The sequence below is a fragment of the Barbatula barbatula genome (assembly GCF_947034865.1).
Source record: "Barbatula barbatula genome assembly, chromosome: 18".
Taxonomy (NCBI): domain Eukaryota; kingdom Metazoa; phylum Chordata; class Actinopteri; order Cypriniformes; family Nemacheilidae; genus Barbatula; species Barbatula barbatula.
In genome coordinates this window covers 2,112,315-2,133,846 of record NC_136781.1, presented here as the reverse complement: position 1 = coordinate 2,133,846, position 21,532 = coordinate 2,112,315, and the positions used below count along the sequence as shown (strand labels likewise).

The window sequence follows — 21,532 nt, the reverse complement described above, 5'->3', positions numbered from 1 at the left end:
TCATAATTTATCAACAATATTTTACATTTGCCAAGTGAACCATAACAGTAATTGCACATGCGCATTAAAAAAAGTGAGTAGGCCTATGCAATGGGTCACCATGTCATGAACAAGCCAATATCCAGTTTACACCCTCCATTTGAGGACTTATGAAAAAGAAGGGTTTAAGCAATGTGTTGACAGAGGCCAGAGGCTTCAGAGAGATATGGTAAAGCCCGAGCATGTTTTCGGCAGTGTCATCAAACGGCACGTCTCTATGTGTATACGGGTCACTCACGTTAAAGTGATGCCTGTTTTGAGCTGTGCTCTCAGGATGGCTTTTTTTCACCAAACGCCAGCATGAAGGGTGGAAGCGATTATCTTCAGTCCTTATGTGTAGCTGTCACCTCAAACAAAACGTCAGACTTCGTTCTTTGAATAGGAAATCAACGTAATCCTCTGAAGAGTCTATTAAGAGACGCGAGGCTTACTGACCTACAAATGGTTCAATGTCAAAATGAACCAATGTGGCCACGGCAGTAGTCTGTTGACAATTTTGTATGTACCTGTTAATAGTTCATTAACGTAATCCCTCACATGTTTGTTAAAAGTGATTGAAGCATCTTGTTCCACACTTTTAGCCATAGGCTACCTCCAAAACACCGCCCTCTAAATATACATCATTGATCCGAAATGTCTGGCAGGCGTCAGCTCTGGATGGGCTTTTAAAAATGTGTCATTTATTTCGAGTTTAGAGTTACTCTGACATCATGAAAATTAACAATGCTTTTAAATTTTGCATCCATTTGTCATTTCCATAGTCTTACTAAAAATACTGTAGTAAGACCGTAGGAAATTATTTGCTACAAATAAAGTGATATCTAACTGCCTGTAATTAAACCATGGATAAGAGTCCCTGAACTCTTTGTAAGTGGCTTAATAAAAGCGTCTTCTAAATGACTAAATGTAAATGTAAATCTAAATATTTTTCGTAAGGGTGCATTTGATTAAATGTATTTGGAGCTGACAAAATGTCAGTTTCATCTTAAAACGACTGAGATCAAAGTAATATCAGCATAATTTAATAACCAAAATATTTAAAGATTAAAATCCAAACAGATTCATTTGAATGTAAGGTCCCTGAATATTTATTACATAGTGTCATCTGGTGGACAAATATGCTACTACAACAGCACGACAGAACAAGGACTTTTACTATATTATTGAGGGAGCATACTATTGGACGACGCCTCTGCGAGCCCGCCTACTTGAGAACGCTCATTGGTCCACACACGTGTCAATCTCTACGCCGGAACTACGCTTGCAGAAGAACAATCTGACTGTGGCGCAAAAATGGAGGATAACATTAAAGACCTCAGCCGACCTCAGATGTATTTATTTGGTGAGCTATAATACATCTATACATTGTAAAATCATACGTGCGCATGCAAAAATATGATGTTTTTTGGCGTGCATATGATTTATTATTTTTGTACAACAAAGAGTGTTGTGCTAATGCAGCTAGCATCATGCATTTATATATAACCTTTGTTTTTAGCCGAAACCCACACTAATTCTCACTGTGATTATTCAATTATTAATATTGTCATCTTTATCATTATCGTGATTATTGTTGTGTCAGGAGAACGAGACGTTTCCTCTTTAGTTTTGCTATAGTGTATTATTGTGTAGTGTATCTGTTTACATGTTTATGTTGTGAGTGAATGAAAAAGACTCATACATGTTCATGTATTTCTGTTTTCATGCAGGTTGCTCATTGAAAGGAGATAAGAAAGAGCACAGAGTTGAGGTGGATGATGATGAGGCTGAACATCAGCTGTCACTCAAATCTGTGAGGAAGATTTCATCAATTCAGCATTAATACATCACTTTTTAGCAAAGGACATTCATGGTATTCATATTTAGGACATCTGAAAGTGGAAAATCGCATTACTTAATTCAAATTCTTTGCTGTTCTAAAGCAAGATTTATTAGGACTGTTTTACGTTGTTTTATTTTCAATAACTTTATATAGCATGGCATTTAACAGAAGTTAGTGTAATTCTATACTAGACTTAGAATACTGATAAAGATAGTACTGGGCTGGCTTTCTGTTATGGATAATACTGGTTCTCTATAAACCACTTAACAGATATCTATGTGCTGTATCTAAGTCTATTAACGCACACCATAATGTCCATCATACACTACTTGTACATAGATCTCAATTCTAAATTGTGTTTAGTGTTGCGTTGCTTGTATATTCTTGTCCCTGTGTTAGGTGAAGGTCTTGTAACCTGTCCTTAATGCACAGTGGTTTAGAGACACTATTTGGTTTGTGCCCCTCCAAAAAGTAATGGAATACCATATAGATATTTACACTCGACGTTAACATGTAGGGCTTGCTCCTGTAGCTCACTTGGTAGAGCATTGCGAGCAACGCAAAGGTCACGGGTTCATCCCAGGGAACACGCATACATGCATAAAAAATGAATGTATAAACTAAATGCACTGCAAGTCACTTTGGATAAAAGTAAATATGAATTTGCTAGATACTTTTATCCAAAGTGACATCAAACAAGTCTTTTATATGTATACATGATATATCATTTTGTGTGTTCTTTGATAATGAAACCCTGTGACCTTAGCATCGCTGCTGCTGGATGAGACAAATGAACAGTTGCTTTACTCTTTTCATCTGTGTTCTCAGGTATGTTTGGGTGCAGAGGCAGAGGATAAATTTCACACCGTGGAGATGGAGGGATTGACTTACGATGGCAAGGCAACTAAAATCACTCTTGCAGTACTGAAACCGTCCGTTCTGCCTTGTGTAAGTGTGCAAGTCATTTCACCTATAACCTTGCTTTCTGTTGCAGATGTTTTGAATATGTTGGTTTTTATTTGAAGCTCAAACTTTTTATTTTCCACCTTCTGTTTGCATTCAGTACATATCTAACAAGCCTTTTTAAAGAAATTATTTTTGGCAATGATTTTGCTAGTTAGTTTTATACCGTGGAGTGATGCCTGTTTATAGTTGATTTATGGTATTGAAAGAATGCGTCTAATAAAAATTCCAGCTGTGCCGAGGCTGGTCAAGTTGTGATTGACAGATTGTTTTTGGAAGGGGCAGGGTAATAGTTGCATCATCAGGACAGCAGGCACATACTCTCCATGACATTAGCGCGTGTTTGCCTCTGTTTTATATCATCTATGGAAAGTATTTCTAAAGAACCCTGGGAAGAATGTATGTTCTATGGCTCAATACAATCATAATATTTAATTTTGGTCTTCTGATAGCTTTTAGCTATTGTTGCGAATTTAAAATTTACTTAACTTTGTGGTCATCATCTTTAGAGGATAGTTGCCTTTTCATCCATATTTGTAAAACCTTAAATACATTTTGGTCACGTCTCTGTGGTCTTTAATAATTCGGTAATCCCAAAATTAGAACTCGCCCCAGGATATCTCGCTCAAGAAAAAAAGAGACGAGCGGTAATTGAACCTTAATTACAAGGTTTTGTCTCGATTGCTCCGTAGACAATCGACTCCTCAGTCAGCGTTTGTGTTGAAACGGATAATCTGTGATGATTTCGGACGGGAGGGATTGCTCGCCATTCAGCGTAATTACAACAGTTACATAGCTGTCATTTAAAGCATTAACCAGACCATTGCGCCCGCAGCTGTTTACATCTGGTTGCCATGGACGCAAACGCAGTTGCCTGGCGCGCTGGAATGTTCATTCAGAACCTTTGGCGGCGGCTCGCATTTGCAGAGTTGCGCAATTGTGTTCTGACAGAGTTGATGTTTAGCTGTAGGCCTGTCTCAGATATACTGGCATGGTGCGATCGGGACGGATCCCAGTTGTGAAGTGTTTCTGGGAAATGAAAATCTCGTTCGCGGGATTAAATGCTGTAACCAAGTGAAACTGGGACACCGTCAGACTGTGGTTGTTTGTGAGTCACGTTATAACGTTGAGGCAACGTTGAGACAAAATGTGCCTGACAAGGGAAAGTAACTTCATTTCTCTGTGTGTACTTTCAGCAGCCAGAACTGCAAAAAATGATGTTGGTTTTAAATTTAATTTTTTAAATATGGAAGTGAATTACTGTATGATGCTCTAAAAAGTGACACCTTGGATGTTGATGTTATACTGCGTCAAATCAACCACATTTTGGAAACTTAACTGGCTAAAGTGTTTGATTCTGATGATCAAGAATAAAGATGTTTCAATAGTGAAGAACTCAATTGGGTTTTGAAAATGGGTACAATTTTTCAATTTGCACATCGAGCTACATAGAGATTTCTTTATCTCTCGGATCATTGAACCTTAAGGAGTCTTAGAAAAAAAGATACCAATAGTCGGGTTTGATAAGAACCAGTGGCCTCATTTATCAACAGTACATATGAAAAGGTTCTATATTTTGTGATACGAATGACAAAAAAAGTAAAAAAAAGACGTACACGTTCTTACGCACACCAATAAGCAATCATTGTCCCAGCCGTTCATGGGCATTTGCATTCGGAAACGCCCCAATGAACCATATATGGTTACGAAACCTCCCTTTATAAATCACGTGAAGCAAGACTTGAAGCACTCTGCGTAAGCATGCTCAGAAGTGTCCTTATATATACACACAATTCTACGTAGAAGTTCAAGTTGGTAGATCCTAGACTTAGCGTAAAACTGTTCTTACGCACTCAGCACGCGCACATTTGTGCGTTTGCACTGTTGTTATATGAGGCCCCTGATCATCTCTAGACATCACTGTCGTGTAATCCAACATGGATTGGTAAAGTCAACAGATTCTACAAATATATACACCAACATTTAAATAATAATGCTGTTTGTCTTCAAGTCAGTTTTATTTTAAATCGAAACTGTATTTTTGACCCTCTCTGTGAAATGCTCTGTAAATATTCAACCATGGCATTTAATCGCTAAGCGTTCTTAATCATTGAAGCATTTCTTTATCCAGGATCAAAATCCCTGGTTGAGTTGAAACGCAGTGACCCTGCAAGCGTTTTCCTTTGTGTTAAAGAGATCTTTGTCTGTTCATACTGTATAAAAACATGTTTATGTTCACTATAGTTGAGTCTTGGAGGGTTCGAGGTCACGCCACCTGTGTCTTTCCGCCTGCAGTCAGGAGGGGGGCCGGTCTACATCAGCGGTCAACATTTCGTCAGTAAGTACCTTTTCATTGCGCTCATCTGTGACCTGGAATGTAATTATGTATTAAAACTATAAAAAACTATTATAAGCACTCAAAACACTCTCACAGTTCATAAAAACCGTTCCCCAGGTGAACCCAGACAAGTCAACTTTTTTCTCTTTTCTTGTCTGTGTTGAAATGTCTTGCTTTACCTAATGTCCATGGAAGTTCTCAGCTGACTGAAAGATCGCTGAACCCTCCATACAAACTCCAGGCCAAAATGAATCAAACTGGCAACATGTGACATCATCTGCCTTGATATAATCCCTTCCATATGTGTGCTCGAGTTCAGACGCTTTCCACATGTCCTGCGGACATTAAACAACCTGAGTGTTTTACACTGCAGTATAGATATGTCAAACCGGCATTGGTTTTGTCATACAAACATGTTCATGTTTAGTCCTTGACCCCGTTTGCGTCGGGTATTAAGATGCGTTTCAGGTGAGCGATGAATACAGGTGTGAACGGGGTTCAAAACGCTTTGTGACCGGATCACATATGGAGGTAGTCAAAAAGGAATGTAAATGTTATTTTGTCCCGACTGACTCGCTGTCAATCAACCTCTGCACTTAAACATTGGTTTTAACATTGCTGATGATGTAGCGAGTGAAGTCTGTCCTCATGAAATCAGAGACCTCCCCAGGAATCCAAACAAAGTGGTCACAAGACACGCATTTTACTGACAGGTGTAAACAACGATGTATCTCATCTGACCACCTGAAATGTATCTTAATACTTGGTTTAAATAAAGTCTTTGCCTCACTGTGTTTTGTGATGTTTGTTCAGGCACAAAGGAATCGGATGATGAGGACGAGGAGGAAGAGAATAACACATCACCAGTGAAGAGACCGTCCATCATGACCCGCGTGAAAGTGCCTCAGGTGTCCAACCTCTCCTCTGACCTCAAACCACAAAACAAAACCTTTCATTCAGACCCACAATTAACATGTGAAGAGGTTAACCCGTCACAACATGTCATGTACATACAGTTTTTTGAGTTGGCTTGACTACTTATGGAAATAATTCAAATGTTAAAAGAGTAACGCTTCCGCTTTAAGTCTGAAACTTTCTAACATTGCGAAATACTTTTAAGACTTTCTTGAAATTTATGAAAAATGAATGCAGATCAAATCATCTGGATATCCAGAACGTTTGAAGAGAATCTGTAGAGTTGTCATGTTGACTTGGAATGGTGATAAAGAGACACATTGTTCAATACACACTTAATCCTCAGGATAAGTGTCAGGAACAAGCAACAGCTTGCCATCAGTGTGTCTGTTTGAAGAGTGGTGCTCTTAAAAATCATCTGAGAGTTTTTATTTAAACAATAAGCCATAAGAGGATGTGGATTTCTGTGGTTTTACTACAGTAAAATTATGTGGTTGGGATTTAAAATGTAAAAAAACACCAAATGTTTGTCCTTTTTAGCATTTTTTTATTATATAAAAATCTATCATGTTTAAAAACGAAAAAGATTTCATAAAGTAAGCGTTTTGTGGTTATTTATTAAATGTTATTTTCGTCTAGTAATGGTATTTGCTCTTTTATTTAGAAAAAGCTGAAAATGGACACTGATGAAGATGAAGACTCGGATGAGGAGAGTGAGGAAGGCGATGATGATGAAGACGAGGAAGATAACGGCGACGAGTGAGCATTCTAAATTTGTGCTGCATTCACCATAGGGCTGTCACAATATATCATTTTCCCTACAGGATTATCAGCTAAAATAAATCACAATAACAATATCACGATGGATCTATTTAAATGAAATAATAAGTGAAGCTATCAGTTATAATGTTTGTATTATAAACTTGAGGAGCGATGCATACTTTTGTGTCTGTCTGTCTTTGTAGGGACAACGAGAAAGCAAAAGCAGCGGTAAAGACCCCTGTCAAAACACCTCAAAAAGTGAGTCAGTGCATGAAGTAAATGTAAAATAGCTTTTATACGTCCTGACTGAACTGAAGGAAACCTCTGATTGGCCAGCAGGTGCCAGTCTCAGCCCGAGCGAGAGGAGAAAGAGCGGAGATTAACATCCCCCCTCCCAGACACACACACATTTATCATGAACTCTAATTATCCTATCAACTTACACAACGCTTGTTCATTCGATCTGTCTTTTCACCTAACACACGTTCGGTGTGTCACATTCATGCGTCATCTTCAGAACACCTCGTTTGATTTTGTCTGTTTGTTTGGAGCCACACTTTCTCCTGTCTGGAGTATAATAATAATATTTGTCCTCTGCAGGCCAGACATTTAAACAGACAGCGTGACGTCATCTCTCGAACCGTCACTTGCTCTTTCTCTACCTTGTTTCTCTGTAATGTGCTGAGACTGTGTATCAAGTACTTTAGCTTGTGTGTCATTCATTGGCGTGTATGTGTTGTGTGTTTGTGTGTATGTCAAGGATGTTGTTTTAATCTGATGAAAGCTACTAGAAATGTTTTTCATGATCCTAAAAGCCTTTTGATCTGGAGCTGGAAGTCTGCGTGTTTAAAACAAAGTGAAGAAAATGTGAAGAAAAACATATATAAATATATACATTTCTTCACAAATTGTGTTTAATTTTTTTTTTATTTGTGAATGACGTGGACCAAATAATGATTAGCTCAGAAACTATGTGAATTCCTTCGATACTTGTTGAATAGGTGTAATTTACTCGGTCATGTAAAGACGCACACTATAACATATATGTCGGCTATATTGATCTTGTTCAACGCCACATCTCTGTATGTTATTGCAATAACTATGATTGACTTGTGTGCCGCAGCGTGCGCCGATGCCCGTCTTTCCAACAATACTTTTTAAAAAATACGTCAGGGTGAGACCTTAAGAACATGTTTGATAAAATGTGCAACTTTTGTAGCATCTTGACCACACTTAAGATGCTATGGTATACGTTTTGTTTTGTTTTATAATTTCCATCATTACATTTGTGATATTTAATTCTACAATTGAATATCTCCCTAAATTTTATATATACCGTTTTGTGTGTGTGTGTGCTTGAAATGATGTACCTGCTTCTTGTGTTCTAGTGTTCGCATGCTTTTGTGTGTGTTAGGAGATCGTTGTGTGTGTGTTTAGACATCAAAGCGTCAGAGTTACATACCTGTTCTGTGATGACTAATTTCTGTCCTGAGGGGCAATGACAACCCTTCTCCATCTTCTGACCCCACTATCCTGACTGCTTTCTTCCCTTCCACACCATTTCAATCTCTCATTTCCTTTGATGGTCTTGTTTCCTGCTTGTTTTGTATTTTTTCTACAAAGGTTGCAAAAACACGAAGAGAAAAGTTTCTGGGGATTTAATATTTGCCTTCGTGACATTTTGCCAGTTTGTCAATATGACACACATACAGGGTTCATTAAGTTTCGGGCTGTGCTTTTCTATAAATCACTCTTTTTTTAATTTTTTTATTACAGCTGTCTCACAGGCAGACTAAAAACTTTGGTAAATTGTATTGTGTTACATCTGCTTCATAATCACTCTGTTTGCAAAGATTATCTGCTGTCATGATCCTAACGCTGAGCATGATGGGGTTGACATTAGTCAAATATCCTCTGATCAATGAAGTCACGGGCAGAGGGATCATAATGTCTCTCTCTTTGTCTGTTTGTTTTTGCAGTCTACAGAGAAGAAGAAGAGTCCAAATAAACAGAACGGCTCTCCAGACAGGAAAGCGGCAACACCAGGAAAATCTCAAGATCAGGTACCACGGCATTAGGATTGTGTTCATCCAGATTAACACCTCATGTGACGCTTGACTAGATGCAGTCCTTATGATTATTTATGATGCAAGAATAGATTTGCCATCAGATCAGAGCTAAAACATATATTTCTGACTCTTAATTCTGGCTGGATAATGTTTAGGTGTCAATTTGGATTCAGTATGTACATTGCACCTCCACTTAGCGCTTCTTTACCTCTTTGCATTCACACACTATATATCCTCAATCCTCATATTGTCAAGCTAGGTTTGGGTTGAAGCCGTCTGGAGTTCAGGTTTTGATATTCAGTCCAGATCTAATTCTTCAAATGCCGTTCCTACCAAAAGTCTACCAGAGCTAATTCTTAGCAAACATGCAGGTGCAGTTTGTAGCGGTGTCTCAGAGAAACCCGCAGGATAATGAGCCGGTCTGTCTTTGTTTACGATCAGCCAACAATGTCAAAAGCAAAATGTGAGTTAGACCAGCAGTACCCCGAAGATAAATGTGTATAACAGCGTTCAAAAGTCCAGCTGTGATTAGCTAAAATCCGCCCAATCTTAGGAGGACGCTACGGTCCCAAATCCACAAAGCCATTATTTCTATATCTTTTTATTTTTTCAAGTGACTGCCTATAATACGCATTTAACAGTCGAGGGTATTAGAGCAAACATCCTCAGATTCAAAGGTTTTCTTTCAGGTCATGGAAAAGGGCCATCATAGTTTCCCATGCACGCACTCTTAACTAGCTGCTGGTGGCAACAATCCCAAAATGTCCAATTTGAAGGGTCATTTGTGGTCCTTTTAAAAATAACAAACTACTCTCATAGCTACGGCCTTCTGGCAGGGCGTCCACTGCCGGGAATCTATAAAGCCTTCACCAGACTTTCTTCTAATCACATATTTTCCCCTCGGACCGGCGCTCATGAAGTCGTGTGGGGTGGAACCGTCTTTTGATGTCTTTCTTTGTTTTCTTCCCCCACTGCTGCAGTTGTGGTGCTGTATCAGAAAAACAGAAGCGAGGATGTTGGTCACACTGATGTGACTAAACATTCAGTTTGAGGTCTGGAAATAAAAAGTTAATTTATTTACTTCATAGATTAATCGCTTTTTAGTGTTGAGCATATTAACCGCACCACTGAGTTTTCTCTACTATGATCCATTTAGGGCCCGTTTTATTGTGTGCTTTGCTCAACTTTTGACTACATTCTAAACAATGCAGAGTTATTTTCTACCCATGTCTGGGTCAAAAAGGCACAACCCCATCCGTTTGGTTATAAATTAACCTGTGCTGGGTTGTTTCAACCCATGGTTTAACTCAACAGATGCATTTGTCCATTTTTCTACCCAACCATGGGATGAAACAACCTGTTTTTAGAGTGTTAAAGCATATGCTTTCAGATAAACAGGTTTGTAAGAGAACTATTTCACTCAAGTGACTCTTAACTTTTGAACAATAGTAAAAATACAATATATGAAAGTGTTAGCAATGCAGTCAATTGTTTTCTAGTGTTCTGTCTTTTTAAATCGAGTAAGTCATATGAAGTGCCTCATGTAATGTGTAGCTCATTAAAATACACACATTCACATTTTTCTCTAATTTGATTAATTGAGCTCTGATCCTCAGATGTTTATAAGAGAAAGAAACGCTGTGACTATTGTGTTTAAGGAATTATCAGATATATATAGTCGCAAAAAAGATTGTGAAAGACTGACAGCATGACAAGACTCATGAAAACTGTGATAAAGGTATAAAAAATCATTTTTAACTTTTCCTAAATGCAGGTACTAATATTACTGTTGTATTGCTTGAAAGTAAATATGAACTTGTTTATTTTGCAGTATTTGAGGTCTAAACAATTGAAGAGCACCTTTTCTCTTATTTTCACCTGTTTCTCTAGTTTTCTGCAAATAAGTGCAAGAAGAAACAATATTTTTATTTGAAATTTGGGAGGAATATTGTTCGTAGTTCACATAATGCAACAAAAATGATCATTTGACCTAAACACCTAAACACCTATAAATAGTCAATTCAGAAAAACTGCAGCTGTATGTGTCAATCAGGCTTTTCCTGTCAAACATCCCAAAGCAATTACCTGAAAGAGGCAGGTCGGAATAAGACAGGTGACAGACAAAAGCGAGAATAAACTTTCTCCACTTATGTAAATGTATCTGGCCTCTCACCCTCCAATCACACCCCCTCGGGACGGGTTTAAACCATTCGACCTAAGGTTTTGGCATTCAACCCCGGACCACCTTTAACACAATCACCCTCACACCCCTTCATGACGTCTCGACGCGTTTCTCATTGCTCCTGCATGCAGTTCACTTGACCTAACAATGTAAGACAGGGTAAGCATGTCATTACCTTCTTAGATGGCTGTCGTGAGGAGTGCTAATCACCCAGTGTATGAAACAGCCAGGGGGGATATGTGTGTGTGCACATTCGCCTAATGCCATAATGGCCACGTTCAGATGCAAGACGGCGGTTGTTGAAAACCGATGAGATCAGACATCATTCAATCTTTAAGAGACCAGACAACCTTCTATCTCCAAACGTGTCAAAACCGGCACCTTTTTACACTTATGCTTCCGGTTGGCCTCACAACAGTCTGACACACACACACACCTCGTTTCCGGTGGCCACTCCCCTGCCATTAGAAATCATTAGGGCTTGGTGTCCCTGCAGGCCACGAGGAGAGCGGAAACCTTGTGCTCTCTCATTAAAGCGTGGCAGACGACGCGTTGGTTAACTTTGTATTCTCACACATATGAGCTTTCTAAACCAGCGCTGCATATCTGAATTCTTAGTCCACTAAGAGAATTGCATTCTTGCATTTCACACAGAACGTTCAAGAACGCATGGAATGCTTTTTGAGACTGCATGTGCATGTACAAACATGTTTACGCAAAAGTATGGGACATAAGATGTGATTTGGGAATGGCATGGCCGCTTTTTTTGCTTCGAGTTATGTGTAACGGCAGTCTCGGTTAAATGGCAAATTTACTTAACTGTCTTGGAACACACGGCTATATTCCACTTTAATCGGAGTTACCTTTAACCTTGTGTAAAGACAGCGACTTGTTTTATTTATTTACACTCGGGCAAATGTTGTTGGCGGTGGAGATGGTGATGCTGCAGATGTTGATGATGATGCTAAGACCCAAACCGGGATACCTGGGCACCAAATGATGACTAGGTCTTTTACAGTATTAGCGTTTTGTAATTTCATTATCCAAATTTTGTTAAATCATTATTGTTCAAGCAATGCTCATGCACATTTTAAATATATATCACGTTAAATCGTAGCAATTACAATATGGATTTGTGTGCCAGTACGAACTAAAAAAGTCAGTTCCTGTTATGTAGTCTTCATCCTAACACGAGAACTTTAGTAGTAGAGCTAAGAACATTAACATCTCAGATTGTCAAAGGTCAGGAAAGAATTGAATTGATGTTCTCAATCACACCGTAGAGTCAACGAGGACATACTGAGGTCTGCGTGTGTGTTTGTGTGTATGGAGGACAGCTGATTACATCAAATGCTAGCGTGCTAATGATTAAGTGCCGTCCCTTGGCATCTGTAATCAGCGTCTGGCGTAGATTAAAAAGCTCGCTCCGCTCTCTGTCTGTCAGCTGTCTTAACTCTACAGCTGTCCTTTCCCAACAAAAAGACAAAAACGCCCTGCGATATAATGGCTCCACCACACCGGGCCTCGCTGGCCCTCTGCCAGTCCTGTGTGTGTGTATGTGTGTTGCGAGAGCACTTGTCCTTTAATCTGATACCTTTTGATCTATCGCATGCTCGTCAATCGCTACAGAGGAAAAGAGGATTATTTATTTTGTTCTGAGAAAGAAAGACTGGAAGACGTTGTTCTTTACTTTATGTTCCTCCTCTTTAGCTTTCATCTGGCAGAACCCAACGTTCTGGATGTTTCTTGATCCTTTTTTTTTTTCAACTCATACCGGGTCAAAATGGGTCCACAGATACTATCCAGGGTTTGTTCATACTCAAGTCCTCCATAAGCTCAATTGGTGATTGTGATTGCAACGAAACGTTCACGGGTTCGATTCTCATGGAAGCATCTAGGGTTGCTCGGTTTATCAGTCCTACGGTAGCATTGCGTCGCTAAGTCTTCAAAATACACACGATATCGCTCTTTGTTTTTCAAACCAAACGCGATCAATCGCGTTCCACGCTCTTCGTTACTCGTGGGAAAAGTTCATTATTAAATAGCGATATTAAAAAGCAGGCGGTAAAAATTGTGCATAAAGCCAGAAGAAAAAACTTTGAGGAACTGGGAATGGTTAAGCACGGTTTTGTCACACTCAGAGATGGTTGGTATGACCAGCATGCAACGCTAGAAATTGTCAACCAGCAGAGACATCTCCGTTATGTACAGCAGAGAATCAAATTAATCTTCTGCTCATTTATGTAGTCCAAAATTCATTGGCTCAATAAAAAATAGTCACCCTTACATGGTTATGTATTTTATAAATCATTATGATGAAATAATAGTAGCAAATAATGATCACTTATTGTGATATGTACTTGAACCATGATGTAAATTGACTCGAACTATGATGTCGCATTCATTTAAAAGCATGTTAGATGCAAACCACACCCTAGGAGATGCTTTTACATGCCTATTTCTATTCCTCTCTTGCTGTGAAAAACACGACTTTGTCCAGCAATGTAACCCTACAATCATTGTGGATTCCTGGCTGGGCTGCATGCACGGACAGGCCAGCGTGTGCGTGTGTGTGCGCGTTTACATCAGCGTGCAGCAGAGGGACAGTATATCTCCGACACATCAAAGTCACACACACCTGTGCCCAATGAGCATGCACACAAACACAGACGCACACATGCTCTCATAGTGGGTGGACACCAGATTCTTTGGTGAAGTTGTAATATTACAGACATTTACCCCCGCAATCTCTCTGACCCTCTTTATGTGACCAAACTTCAGCAGCCACATAAAACATTTTCCTTGCAGAGCGCCAACAAAATCTGTTTCCCTCCAGCTTGGAGGCGCTTAGCTGGTGCTATAAGCACAGTCGATATGACGGCAACTAAGATCACAGCGTGAATTGTTTGCTTATGGCTGTGTGTGGATTAACAAGTGTTACGAAAGTCATGGTTTGAACATTTTCAGGTATTTTGGTTCGCTGTCCTAGTTTACTGGCGGTGATGATGTGTTGGATTGTTTGATATTTCCTGACACGTTTACTGTAATCTACTCAATCGCAGTGTCAATGCCTATTTTGATTGTTTCCGGGTTTCTCAGCAGCGAAAGTCGTCACAGTTGAGTGAACTTCTATAGCGGTGAATGGGAGACTACCACAAATATATATTTTGCATTCTTATTTGCTCAAATAGAGAAAACGAAGAAAAACTTTCAACAAAATGAAAGAAATAAAGAGAGTCTGAGAGAAACGAGAGAATGATATGAAATTTACCGTGACTTCCACAGACGTTGTATAAGAAACACTCTCGAATTAAGTATTTATTTTGTAATTCGATGCAAAGGTAATATAATATAAAGTGTAGTGTTATAAACGTACATACTTTGGAGGATCTACGTTGCTGGTGTTGTGAAAATGATCCATTGAGCTATTGGGAATTCATTTTTTTAATAGTTCAAGTTATTTAATTGCGGTCAGCTTACTCGTTCGTTTATTAAGCATGTGATTCTTCTCATTCACAGACACCACTGAAGGCAAAAGACAAGTCTGCAGCAGGGCCTTCTGGGAAATCTCCCAGCACCCTGAATCTGAGCGAGGTGAAAACCAAACTAGCATCAGCAGCTAAAGAGGTTTGTGTACAACGCACATATCGTCTTCCGTTTTGCGCTGCGTCTCTCTGCTAACTGTGTTTCTGTGTTTGCGTTTCTCTTGTAATCACACACATGCGGTTGCTTTAGCCGAAGCCCTGACATACCCATACACGCACGTGACATATATTAACCTCAAGCAGGCCAGTTCAGCAGACCGTGGGGTGGTCAGATATTAATGAGGTGTCTTAGTAACAAGGCTCTGACCGGAGGGTGAATGACCACCCGTATGACATCACCATGTGCTGGGATTAACCGGTCTTCCCGAGCCCACCTGCACACTTCCTCAATCAACTAAAACACGCGGATTCACTCGCCGCCCCCTAACCACCAACTGCACATGGAGACCACCCCGTCTCTATCTTCATCATCATCATTATCTTCCTTTTCTCCGTTAGAGATGATCTTTGTGCCTGTGTCATGGCATCGGCATGTTTTTACAAAGCTTTGCGGCTTCACTGTATGCCAAACAAAATGCATGTGACCACACATCATGCCAACAGAATCAGACAGGGATGAGAGATTTTGAATATTGAGAAAATTGTGAAAACTTGCTAAATGATAGTAAGGCTTTTGAAATTGAATTCCTCTGAATTCTGCTATCGAAGTATTGAAATCATTAATTTATTACATACCATTGCTATTTGCACATTTGTGATATTGGATTCAATTTATTGTCATTACACACATACAAGTACAGTGTAACGAAATGTATTTAGATATTTAGATACAGTCTGTATACTGTATCTTGCAGTCCTCCCGATGAGCCAAAACGATTGTATGTGGGTATTAGGGCTGCAACAACTAATCGATATAAGCGAAAAATGAAGAGTTGTCAACGAATTTCCTTATTGACTAGTTGGTCCATGACGTCACTTGCGAGCTGCACAGTAATACATCGAGCGTTTCTTCTTCCCTTTCAAAATGACAAAATGAAAGGTTATATTAGTAAAGCACAATTTGTGCCGATCAAACTTTGCTAAATAGGCTAAATTCCCTAATTTGGGGGTTTATTTAGTTCAGAGGTGGGAAGTAACAAATGACATTTACTTGAGTACTGTACTTGCAGTAAGTAAAATTTTAAGTACTATTTTTTTCTGGATACGTTTTACTGTACTTCACTACATTTCAAAGACAAATACTTTCATCACTTTTCATGGCACCAAAAATTGTTTTCCTCGGCTGACCCTCCTATGTTTGGGAGAGACTGTAGAGAGTATGGACGTGTCGTCACTTTACCACGTGAGCATGTCGGAGCGTGCCCTCTTGAGTGGCACAACACTATACAATATCAGGAAACGCAATTCCGCACAACATTTCAATGTCCAGGAACACCTGATTCCTTTCTAAGTCGCAGTGAAGCCGTACGCGTCCAGCTGCTTGTAGTTTCAGCAAATAATTGCTTGTTTTAGTCCCACATTCTTTGTTTCTCCTATTCTCCTCTTCTCCTCAGCAATTTTGCTGCATGTTTTACCACTCAAGGGAACATGTCCTGGCGCTCGAGGGGTGTGTGTCCCAGTGTGTTCACGTGGGAAAGTGACGTCTATACATGCCGTCTATAGTCGGCTGCTTCTAATATGACACACCTGAATCAACTCATCAGCCTCGGTGCGTTACTAAGGGAGGCATACACAACATTTTGGGAGAAGTCTAATGGGTACAGTTTTGTATACTTTTCCCATCTCGGATTTGGTTATTATAAGCAAAAGATCTAATTCAAAGTTCTATCCGATTAATCTGAAAAATAATCGTCCAACTAATCGATTAACTAAAGAATAATTGGTTGCAGCCCTACACGCACAGCTTCTATAGTTAATCTTTGAGTTGAAAAATGCCTGTAATATTCCTTTAAGACACAGCTGCGCTTCTTGAAAACTCCAAAAACAAGGGACCCACCGATGAGTAAGTTGTGTTGTAACATCCAGTAACTGTAAGGACTCAGCGGATAGATTGCGTTGAGCAGATCCGATGATTTGTGTCCGTGTGATTTCATTCGGTCTGCTGTAGATAAGGCGAACTGGAATTACTGTAAAGGCCACGAAAAATATGCCTTCACTGAAGTGCGTCCAACGCCGAACGACTCGCCCTGTTCATCAGCACAGCAGAGCTCTGGCTCACGCTCAGAATGATCTCAACACTTAGCAGACAGACACGAGCGATGAAAAAGAGCCATTTCATTTCTTCACAAATATGTTATGCTCCACAGGGGAGGCCGCTTCCAAAAACGGAACAGAAGTTCGAGAACTACGCTAAAAGCTCGTTCAAGATCACCGATAAACAAGTGAGTATCGTAAAGCACTCTCTCACTCTGGCTAGCTTATTTCTTCCATTCGTTAACTTAACTTGACATCATATATCAGCTGCACAATTCACATTTTATAGTACACGTTAGCTTTACAATTTACGTTTTACATGTCAGCGCTACAGTTTATATATTTATATATATCACACATTAGCTTAACAGATTACATTTTACATGACATGTCAACTTAACAAGTAACATTACAGGCAGCTTGATAGGGACTAACATTTTAAGGTCAGGCTGACCAGTTAATCCAAGTAAAACCCATTTATGCTGTTTCTTCACCAATGAGACAAGAGAAAACCTCTAAAGCTTGTTATAGCACAACTTGGCAACCTAATGTGAAATTGACTTTACGTATCAAGAAACATCTGTGTGTGTAATTGTATAGACTAGATTCAAGGCTTTGCGTCTTGTAGTCTTGTATTTTATCGGGCCGGTCCTGGGTGACATACTAAGATTTTCTCGGTCTGTTCTTTTATCAGTGGATGATATATGTACTCGATGACCTCTTGGTGTTCAAAAACCGCCCCAAAAAAACAAAACAGGAGGGATCTGTCAGGACAGACATGTCTGGCTGTAATTTAAATGCCTGGTTCGCTCATTCCTCTATCTTTGTCTCTTTTAGTCTTAGTTTTTCTTATGTGTCAAGATGGGTGTCGACCTGAAATATTGAAGTAGTGTAAACCAACCCTTACGAATAATGACGATTGGGTCAAAAGAGAAAAATATCTCTTCACTAAAGCTTACTGTCATCTCTGCTGAGGAGTTATGAGCGAGAATAAGTAAACATCAGCGGTACCAAAAAATGTAAGCCTGTTTTTAAGCATTAAGATTTGATTTTGGAAGAGTGGCGTTATTTGTATGACAATTTTCCCCAAGATTCGTACTTTTTTTATCTGAACATGTCTACTGCAAGCCTGTTTATTATTTATTTATTTATTTATTAAATGTATAAAATGGCTCGTAATAGAGTAAAAACATATGTTTTGCTATATTTTAGCACGCATCTTGTCTGCAGTGATTGTAAACTGTTTGGCAAACATTGGGACATCAGTAAACACAACTGCGGGCGGATTCACAAAATATTCTTAAGAAATATATATTTTATCTTAAATTCTAATTTATTTGTTTTGTATTCCCGAAAAATGTCTTAAGAATAAAATGACGTGTATTGTAAATCAATCCTTAGAAATAAATGTAAAAAATGAAGATGTTCAAATATTTGAGAACTTTTTTTAGAAGGAACCTTATTTCGAGCTTCCTATACTTTATCTTAAGATCGATTTTATCCCCCGATCCTTAGGTTTCTACGACATACTATCATGAAAAAGTTGAGTTTCTGTTGCATAATACGTGAAGTATTTGCTGTCATGTAATATTAGTGTCCCTTGGAGCTGATGTATGTAAAAGATATGTTTATTATTCAAAGTTAAATAATATCAATAATATATTTTTAATACTAGTAATGATAATGTATTAATACGTTTTTAAATAACTACTCAATGAAACATGAATTTTAGTGTTCCGTAGGTGTAAGAAAAAAATGCTGTATGATAAAAAATAAATGTGCTGACTCACGGAGCGTGCCGAACGAAACGTTTACAAAACGGATTAAAATCCGATCACACAAACCACTTGACGAAACTGAATTGTACGTAATCTGAGTGTTGATGCCACATTTGTCAGGGCTTACTCCTCCAAACATGGTGCGTCACTGTCAGCCTTGCTCAAGCTCAAGTTCGTTGTTTTAAATGTAGATGCGCAGCATTCATTTTATTGAATTCCAATTTAATATTAAAATCTTATCAGTTAACGATTAAAGTCAAACAAGCGTTGGTTCTCCGTTAGCGAAATGACCTAAAACGAGCATCCCTACTGGGAACCTTGTGTCACTGTTATGAGTTTCCTGGCAACGTTTTACTGTATGTTTTGGATAAATTCTCTCAAATTTGGCTTTAAACTATCTAAACACGCTTCTGATAAAAGCGACTGATAATAAGAGGGATGGTAACAGACCGCGCGACAGCTCTGTAGGATCTGAAGAGCGTGCATGTTTACGTGTCGCATAACTTTGTGTGTGTTGTTGTCCATAATCGTGACATTTCAAGCAGGTGTTCTCTCACGTGTCGAATGCCTGTGTGTTTTCGAGTCAAAGCGGCACAGCAGGCGAAGACGTGTGAGACATCTTTGTCAAAGCGAGGCGCTAGTCATACCCTCTGGTATGTACACCGGCTGCCCCCCTCTACTCCGAGCTCGGCGCTGTAGTTATACCCCAGACGCGCCGCTAATGTGAAGCTTTCCGTCCAAACTGACTCACACGCCTCTAATTATGAAACATCCAAATGAGTCGCTACATCAGAGAAACTCTGTTCCAGCCTCAGCAACTGATCCTTCTCACCCCCTCCTCCTCTCTCCTCATTTGTTTTCTTGCAGGTGATCAAAGACCTTTGGAACTTTGTACAATCACTGAAAAAGTAATGGCCGCCGTGTGTAGAAGTCTGAGGTCGGCCGGTCGACTGCTTCAGCTGTGATCCTGCTCCCGTCCCATCTGAAAATCATCCGCCCGCTCCGCTCTGATGCTCTCGCTGTAGAGCTAATGAAGATATCATGGTTCACGTTATATCTTTGTTTCGTTTTAACATTGAGCGCAGATTTTTTTCTGTTTCTTTTAGAAGAACATTATTGAAATGTTTTCAGGATGTTATCGTTTTAAAGTCATGTTTAAGGGTGAATCTCACGAATGTTGTCCACATGTCCATCTTTTGCTTTATCTCGGATTAAAAGAAAGAAGACACGGTTTTATTACTTTTATGATTTTTGCATACCAACGTGGCATTATTGACCTGACAGTTAAGCTTAAGTCCTAATCGAGATAAAGTAAAACATTTGTTTTTATAAGATGTCATGTGTTGTGTAAATATACAAGGGATATATTTGTTGATTTATTGTAAAATTGGAACTATAGTAAAAAAAGTATCTAAGACGTATCAGTAATTTTAGAGATAGAAATAGACTTCATTATGACGAGAATCATGTAGAAAATGGGTTTAATTCTCTTTTGTTGTGAAGTGTGACTGTCTGTGAGATTCACCTTTAAGTACTTAAATAAATAACAATAATTTACTTAAATAATTAAGTTTATTATGCTTTGTTTAGGGGTCCCTTTAAATACATGCAATGCTTGAAATGGTCTTGTGTATGTGAGTTAAAAGAAAAGAAAAAACTTCCAGCCCAAAACCGACCTCTTGTGCATTTGAAATTGCAGAAATCACTTTCTGTTAATATAAGAAAACTGAATACTTCCCTTGCTTTATGTGTAAAGAAGGCAGCTGACATTGCTGAAGTTTAATGCAAAATATCCATCCAATGGGAGTTCCTCCCATTATTCGCTGTAGTCCTCAGATTTCTGCCCTGCTACGATCCATATGGCCTTTATCATAAACGAACAGTACGCTTGAATGCATCTCAAGTGCTATAGACGCTCACGTAGACGTTTGCTTGTGAGGTACCGTCGAAAGTTTATACCTCGATTGTTAGTCCCTTAAATGACACAAAACAGTTTAGTCCATAGTATGAAGCTTACGTTGTTTTAGCTGTTTTTATTTTCGTACAAAGCAGTTTTATGATGTTAGCATTTACCCCTGCGTAGTTTGTTTTTGAGAGCGAAGAGTCTGTCCTCGATCGTTTTTTTTCTTTGACGCATGTTGTGTTGCTTTAATACAAGTAAAGTTCGTACGGATACAATCTTTACACCTTGTCTGTGCTGCACGTGAGCGGCGCGTTGCAACAAAACTAGATCAACTTCACGATCATCAAACTGCAAGTGCAAAGTTTTACATACAGTATAATTCGATGACTATTAAGGGAGCATTTTAGTTTTGTTGCATCATAGCACTCTTATGCAGTGGAGATGAGGTGTCTTGCTTTGGATGGAAATAGAGATAAATCAGGTTTCGTACATTTATCAATGAATATACTGTTTAACCAGATTTTTTGTTGTTTTCTGTAAACAATGTGAAGTTGCCTGTACTCGGTAAAAACACCAAGTACACATATGGTCTCAACTGTGCGATTCTCTGATAAGTAATAAATTGTTCTTTCTTTGTTTTCTTAATATCGTTTGTTCCCAAATGCTTTTGTGCCCCCCCCCCACACACACTTCAGCTCTCTTTTATTGGATACAGTGTTTTGACAGAGAAGTATAAGCGTAATAAATATAACAGTTTGTACTATGTAATGCCTACACGTTTTAATAGTATGCAAAGTACAGAACATGCTGCGAAGAAGCAGTGTGCTCCATTTCGCACATTTTGGACGTAAAGAAATGCTCATTCTATGTAAAGAGTAATGCCACAACTCTACACAATGTTAGATAATAGGAAAATATTTGATGTTGGACGTGTGCAGTTATGTCGAGCGCCGTGGGATTTCACAGTGGATCAAAAGCGCAGGAATAGAAATAAAGCTTCCTACAAGATGTTTTCTTGCTTTA

General features: G+C 39.0%; 1 protein-coding gene across 1 annotated transcript; it reads left to right on the top strand.

Moving 5' to 3' along the window:
- Positions 1 to 1,273: 1,273 nt before the first annotated feature.
- On the top strand, positions 1,274 to 21,532 carry npm1b (nucleophosmin 1b). Its single transcript, XM_079479577.1, has 11 exons — positions 1,274 to 1,381; positions 1,749 to 1,831; positions 2,690 to 2,809; positions 5,069 to 5,162; positions 5,976 to 6,070; positions 6,742 to 6,836; positions 7,043 to 7,097; positions 8,819 to 8,902; positions 14,610 to 14,717; positions 16,942 to 17,016; positions 19,474 to 21,532. Exons 1-11 carry the CDS (start codon positions 1,333 to 1,335, stop codon positions 19,516 to 19,518), a joined length of 903 nt encoding a protein of 300 aa, XP_079335703.1. The 5' UTR covers positions 1,274 to 1,332; the 3' UTR covers positions 19,519 to 21,532.